This window comes from Balaenoptera borealis (assembly GCF_965194805.1).
Source record: "Balaenoptera borealis genome assembly, chromosome: 19".
Lineage (NCBI taxonomy): Eukaryota > Metazoa > Chordata > Mammalia > Artiodactyla > Balaenopteridae > Balaenoptera > Balaenoptera borealis.
Window position 1 is genome coordinate 66,914,217 of NC_138878.1, and position 7,455 is coordinate 66,921,671.

The 7,455-nt window shown below is 50.2% G+C and overlaps 1 protein-coding gene across 1 annotated transcript in view; it reads left to right on the forward strand.

Moving 5' to 3' along the window:
* Positions 1-6,101, forward strand: part of NLRP5 (NLR family pyrin domain containing 5) — a 34,124-nt gene extending 28,023 nt beyond the window's left edge. The window contains exons 9-10 of the mRNA XM_082367213.1: positions 1,194-1,364; positions 3,438-6,101. Of these exons, the coding sequence (XP_082223339.1) occupies positions 1,194-1,364; positions 3,438-3,570 (304 nt within the window). The 3' untranslated portion in view covers positions 3,571-6,101. The remainder of the gene's footprint in view (positions 1-1,193; positions 1,365-3,437) is intronic.
* Positions 6,102-7,455: the final 1,354 nt, after the last annotated feature.

The following is a 7,455-nucleotide window of genomic DNA, read 5'->3' on the forward strand; positions in this document are numbered from 1 at the left end:
GGGTGTGGAGAAAAATGAACCCTCTTGCACTGCTGGAGGGAATATAAATTGATACAGCCACTATGGAGAACAGTATGGAGGTTCCTTAAAAAACTAAAAATAGAGCTACCATATGACCCAGCAATCCCACTCCTGGGCATATACCCAGAGAAAACCTTAATTAAAAGACACATGCACCCCAATGTTCATTGCAGCACTACTTACAATAGCCAGGACGTGGAAGCAACCTAACTGTCCATCGACAGATGAATGGATAAAGAAGACGTGGCACATATATACAATGGACTATTACTCAGCCATAAAAAGAAATGAAATTGGGTCATTTGTAGAGATGTGGATGGACCTAGAGACTGTCCTACAGACTGAAGTAAGTCATAAAAAGAAAACCAAATATCATATATTAACGCATATTTGTGGAATCTGAAAAAATTGGGAAGGCAGATTCTTAACCACAGGACCACCAGGGAAGTCCTGCTGCTGATTTATTTTATACCTAGTTGTTTGTACCTCTTAATCCCCTACTTCTCTATTGCCCCCCCCCACCACTGGTTTTTTTTTTCTCCGTGTCTATGACTCTATTTCTGTTTTCTTCATTCATTCATTTTATTTTTTAGATTCCACATTTAAGTGAAAACATACAGTGTTTGTCTTTCTCTGACTTACTTCACTATGCATAATACACTCCAGGTCCACCCATGTTGCTGCAAGAGGCAAGATTTTGTTCTTTTTCATGGCTGAGTAGTAGTCTGTTGTGGTATTTATTTATTTATTTTTGGCTGCGTTGGGTCTTTGTTGCTGCGTGCGGGCTTTCTCTAGTTGTGGTGAGCGAGGGCTACTCTTCGTTGTGGTGCGCAGGCTTCTCTTTGCGGTGGCTTCTTTTGTTGCGGAGCACGGGCTCTAGGCACGCGGGCTCAGTAGTTGTAGCACGTGGGCTTCAGTAGTTGTGGCTCGCAGCCTCTAGAGCACAGGCTCAGTAGTTGTGGTGCACGGGCTTAGCTGCTCTGCGGCATGTGGGATCTTCCCGGACCAGGGCTTGAACCCGTGTCCCCTGTATTGGCAGGCGGATTCTCAACCACTGTGCTACCAGGGAAGCCCCCCGCTGTGATTTTAAAGTTGTGGTGGAAGTCAAACATGGGTTGAAGGAAGGATCCGGATCTTGGGGTCATTCCTTGGCTGTGCTGTGCTCTCTAAAGGTTGGAGACGTGTGGACTGACCTCCAATGGCTGTGAGGCCCTCTCCTCCGCCCTCTCCTGCAATCAACACCTGACCAGCCTAAACCTGATGCAGAACAATTTCGGTCCCAGAGGGATGACAAAGCTGTGTTTGGCCTTTGCACACCCCAAATCTAATCTACAAACCATCGGGTAAGTCCCCGGCGATGTCTTCTGAAATACGAACCTCCTTCTGCTACAGGCACACTAGTTGGTGGAGAAGCAGTTGATCTGAGAAGTTGAGACCTTGTGTCATCAACCAGATCTTTATCCAACCACTAAGTGCCCACCGTGTTCCAGGCACCGTGTTGGGTGCTGCAGATACAGGGCGGGTATGGTGCCTGGTACCATGGGGCTTCCTCTGGGGATGGGTTTGGGGAGCGTGGAGAGATGACATACAAATAAAATGTTTGTCCTCAAAAAAAAACCTAAAACTAGAATTACCATAGGATCCAGCCATCCCACTTGTGGGTATACACCCAACAAAATTGAAAGCAGGTTTTCGAAGAGATATTTGCACACCTGTGTTCATAGCAGCAGCATTCACAATAGCCAAGAGGTGGAAGCAACCCAGGTATCTACTCTACTGATGGGTGAATGGATAAATGACGTGTGGTCTGTCCATACCATAAAATATTATTCGGCCTTAAAAGGAAGGAAATTGACACATGCTACAACGTGGAAGAACCTTAAGGACACTATGCTTGGTGAAATAAGCCAGTCACAGAAAGACTAATACTACATGATACTACTTAGGTCAGGTACCTAGAGTCATCAGATCCACAGAGACAGAAAGTGGAATGGTGGGGACGTGGGGGGCGGGAGACGGGGAGTTAGTGTTTAACGGGGACAGAGTTTCAGCTGGGGGAGATGAAAAGAGTTATAAGGACGGACAGTGCTGATGGTTGCACAACAGTGTGGATGGACTGAGTGCCGCTGACCTGTACAATGAAAAATGGTTCAAATGGTAAAGGTTATGTGTATTTTCCCACCATTAAATGTTTTTAATGTTCAGGATTACTGCAGGTGGTAAACGCTAAGAAGGAAACGAAAGAGTAAGAGAGAGTGACCGAGTGTGGAATTAATTTTGACGATAGAAAAAGTATTTGCTGCTTAGCACCTCATGTTCGTAGACAAAATAGAAGTTCAGGGCGCCCCTGGAGCTGAAGAAGTACAGCTGTGATTGAGGGAAGTAAAGACCTGACTGGAGAAACATAAAACTTGCGGCAGCACAGAAGGCCCCTTGTGGCTGGTTGTGATGTATTTATATCAGTCGCAAACTTCCCGGTTGATTAACTGGTTTCTCCTGTATGGTTCAGCGTACAGCAGGTGGATTTATCCAGGGGTCAAGTTTTGACTGATGGACGTCACCAGAAAGAACACGATGGTTGTGGTGTGAAATCTGAGGGGGAGGGTGGATTGGAAAGCATGGCTCAGTGGATTTGGAGATCTTGATGCAGCCAAAGAGAACGGTTTCAGCGATCACTTCAGCGAGTGAGCTGAAAAGGCAGAAGGCTGTGTTGAAAAGGGGCATATTTGTGTCAGTGACTCAGGAGGCAATGTAGCCTTTGATGAGATAAGCTTGTGACTTAGGGGACTTAGTAGGTGAAGATGAGAAGAGGCAGACCTAGATTTTACTAATGGACCTTTCAGGAGGCTGTTTCCTTATCTGTCAAATGGGGACAATACCATGTGTCTATTTGAATACCTGTTTCTCTCTACTAGAATATAAGCTTCGTGATGGTGGGGATTTTGCCTTGTTCATCACTGTGCCTCTAAACCCTGTAACAGGATCTGGCACAAAGTCAGTTCTCAGGAAGGAGTTCTTGAATGGATGAATAACCATGTCTGCCTCTTCAGATTGCTATGAGGGACAGGTGCCTGTAAAATCTCAGTGTAGTGTCTGCCTTGTAAAGAGTTCCTTTACAAGGAGGGACTGACTTGCATTCTATGGGGAACAACACACTGTTTCTCCTCAAGAGTACAAGAGGAGGGACCTCCCTGGCGGTCCAGTGGTTAAGACTCCGCGCTTCCAGTGCAGGGGATGGGGGTTTGATATCTGGCCAGGGAACTAATATCCCGCATGCCGTGTGGTGTGGCCAAAAATTTTTTTAAAAAGTGCAAGAGGAGGTTTCAGACCCTTGGTGGGGAGTCCAGGAATTCTGAGGAAGGGAGAAGCATCAGAAGCAAATTCTCAGAGTAGTAAGTCCCCTTTTTGCTCCCCAGGCTGTGGAAATGGCAATACCCTGCTCGAATAAGGCGGCTTCTGGAGGAGCTGCAGCGACTCAAGCCACACATTGTAATTGGTGACAGTTGGTATTCTTTTGCGGAAGATGACCGGTACTGGTGGAAAAACTGAAGATGTAAAAACCCTCCCCACCCACACTCGCTCTGATGGAGGAACCTTCTGGGGTCCAGCTGTGCCCAGGGGTTCCTTCTCAAAGATGGATAATGATTTCTGATTCTCATAAAGCCCTCATAGGTAGTGATTCTTGTGTGTCCACTTTAACTTGGTCATTGCATTTGTCTGAGGTAGGCTTGTGACCTTCATGTCATAGGACCTCAGTATCTGTGAAACGTCTGTCCTACCAGAGGGCATGGAGAGAGAATCAAATAAACACTGAGCATTTGGAAAAAGCATCCAGTGGCCTTCCTTTTTTTTTTTTTTTTTTTTTTTGGCTGCGTTGGGTCTTCATTGCTGCACGTGGGGTTTCTCGGGGCAAGCGGGGGCTACTCTTTGTTGTGGTGCGCGGGCTTCTCGTTGTGGTGGCTTCTCTTGCGGTGGAGCACGGGCTCTAGGCATGCAGGCTTCAGTAGTTGCAGCACGTGGGCTCAGTAGTTGTGGCGCACGGGCTTAGTTGCTCCACGGCATGTGGGATCTTCCTGGACCACAGATAGAACCCATGTCCCCTGCGTTGACAGGCGGATTCTTAAATACTGCACCGCCAGGGAAGTCCCTCCAGTGGCCTTCTTGATCAATGTGGGTGTGATTCCAGAGCAGAGGAGGGAGGACTTAGGTCCTTAAAAGTGCCCCCAAATTTTGATAACACAGATCTGCTGGTTTTTTAAAGCACATATCTGAAGTAGGATGTGACTATCATTCAACATCTGAGATATAAACACAAAGCTGAATTTATTGCTTAGTCTAGTAAAGAACAACTGGTCTACCACAGTCTCTCCCTCAAACCAACCCCAAGAGGTAGGTAATATTTTTCCTATTTTACAGATAAGGAAACAGAGGCCGATGGATGTTGACATTTGTCTGGTGTCACAAAAAGTCAATTAGTAATCCAGAGAAAAACTCTTAATTGGAAAAGACATGTGCACCCCAATGTTCACAGCAGCACTATTCACAATAGCCAAGACAGGGAGCAACCTAAATGTCCATCAACAGAGGAATGGATAAAGAAGATGTGGTACACGTATACACTGGAATATTACTCAGCCATAAGAAAGAATGAAATAATGTCATTTGCAGCTACATGGATTATCATACTAAATGAAGTAAATCAGAAAGAGAAAGACAAATACCATGTGGTATCACTTATATGTGGGATCTAAAATATGATACATAGTTGCATGCATTTTTATTTTTATATTTGCGCCCCCGGAAGGCAGAGCAAGAGGACACGGAACGTCTCCTGGAAGGCGACCGCTGGCAAATCCAGGGACATCGCCCTGACCTAGTACGTCTGGCCACGGGGTGGGGACCCAGGGTGGGGACATGCTGCCTCCTGGATGACTCTGGGCTCTTCCATTGTCATTTTCTCCAGTTGGATCCTCTCCCCATGTCATGTGATGTAGCACTCCCTTCTACCCACTCTTCACACTTTGCAGGTGGGTAATGTTGGGTCTGTGTGTGGTGTGAAGCCGTGTCAGTTCTGATCCTCTAAGCTGCGAGTCACAGAATTCCTGACCTGAGGTCACTGAGTAGAAGTTCCCCAACTGGTGGGTTTAGTGAATTCAGCATCACCAGGAGGGCAGGAGCCCAACCCACCTCCCTGCCATTCCCTTGAACCTCCTCTGGAGCTCACTAGGTGGCGGTAGAGCGTCATCCAGAAAGGATGGCTCACACGTCCCCAGGGTAGGTGTTTCATCCTCAGCACTGTCGAACTTTGGGGCAGGATAATCCTTTGTGGTGGGCAAGGGGGCTGTCCTGTGCACGGGAGGACATCGAGCAGCATCCCTGGCTTTTACCGACTAGATGCCAGGTGCACCCACCCACCCCCAGTCCTGAGAACTAAAAATGGCTCCAGACATTGCCAGACGCTACCTTTGGGGCACAGTCGCCGCCACCCGAGAACTGCCACTCTCCGTTAAACAGAGAAACCTCCCTCGGAAGCACCGCCACACCCCGCGGGACAGAACTGCTTCCCTGGCAAGCCCACATCGGTGTGTAATGCTGAGGGTGTGGCCACTTCTTGTTTCCCTCGTAGGAGGACAGCTGTTTCGTAGACCCAAAGGTGTAGCTGCGTTATTCATAGCTGCCAAAACTTGGAAGCAACCAAGATGTCCTTCAGGAGGTGAGTGCATACAAGGCCTGGAGAGGGTAAGCGGCACCTGCTGGCAGAACAGGGATTTGAACCCTGGCTCCTCAACCCTGCATTAGGCTCCTTCCCGGGACAGGAATTAGCTGTCAGTGACCAAGGACCAGGCACTTACAGACACTCCCAGGGATCCCTTGAGACAGTCGAGACAGGCAAGATCTTCTCTGCACAGAGGAGGAAGCCGAGGGTCAGAGGGGTTAGTTCACTTGCCCAGAGTCACACAGCCTATATGCTGCACCGTGGAAATTGTCCCAGAATCTTTCCTGCCCCAGGGGTAGGGAGAGAATGACTCAATCCAAGCCCTTACTTATACCCAAGTGACAGGGCACATCCCTTCCACCCACCAGGCACGACTCCTCCCTCCCTCCCTCCCCCACCTCCGGAAGCGCCCAAGGGCAGAGCTGGATGAGAGGGAAGGGACTGCAGGTATTGGGCAATGTTTTCTCAGCCTTTGTTTACCCAAGCCCGCTCTGGACAAACAACAGTGTCACCCCTCCCTCCTTTGGAGGGGTCTGAGATCTCAAAATAAGCTGAACTGCCTCAACCAACTTCCAAGTGAGGCAATGGCCACTTGAGAACAGGCTTCTCTGACCTATGATCGCACCTAAGATGTTCTAATATATCCTCCTAGGGAGTCACGTCTCTGCCCACCAGGTGGCCATCCGTGACCTTGGTTTTGAGCCCCTGGTTCACCAGGTGAGAACCTGAGGCCCCGAGGTGGGTGGGGGCAGGATCTGCTCAAGGACAGCAAAGCATCAGGGGGAGATTCAGGGCTCAAGGTAGAAGAAACCCCCCTTCCTCCTTCAGCTCCCCTTCTGCTGGCAAACTCCTCTCTCTTTCTGCAGAGGTAAAAGGAACGTTGAGTCTAGCCGTGGCGTTTGGCCAGGCTGGAAATACTCCCTGAAGATCCCGGGGACGTGGTCCCCAGGACTCCAGCTGAGGGTCCCAGGACACTGGAATTGGCATCAGAGGGCCCCACCCTGAGGACTGACCTGCTAGCAGTCCTCACGTCCCAGGACTGCTGCAATGGTGCTGCAGGACCAGGTCCATCTGGCAAGTAGCACAGCGCCTAGAACACAAGAAGCACCAGAAAGCAACTGCCCACCCTTGTCTCCCCGCCAGCCCCCTGGCCGGCTCCTCCAGTGGGGCCCTGGGGGCAGGCAGGTACCCGCTCACCCACCAGAGTCCATCTCCCGCCTCTAGGATAGTTTTGTCGCTAGGAAGCAGTGGCAGGCCAGGGACACTTCCAGCCTCCTCTGCAGTGACATGTGACCCCGTGACTGTCCCCTGCTCCCCCGATGGGATCTGAGCAGGGGGACACAGGTGCAACATCCAGGCCAAGTCTTCCAAGAAGCTGGATGCAGGAAGGGGCTGCAGGGGCTGGGGGAGGACGCCCAGACGGGAGCATGGGCTCGTTTACTGCGTGGGGGGAGGCTGCCCTCCCCTGTGAGGTGAGGCACGGCCTGTGCAACTCCCACCTGCGCCTCCGGACGGTGGGATTCCTTTCAAAAGCAGCAGTGGGCGGGCCTTACTCTGAACAAACGCCCCAGTTCCTCACAGGCCTGCCCATCCTCCAGCCTGGATACTTGACAGCCACTCTGCTGGGGCCCAGAACCCGCTGCCGTGACCTGGCCGGTCACTCTTCGAGGACAACCGCCCAGTCTGCACCCGGGCGCGAGCGCGGGCCGAGCTGGCAG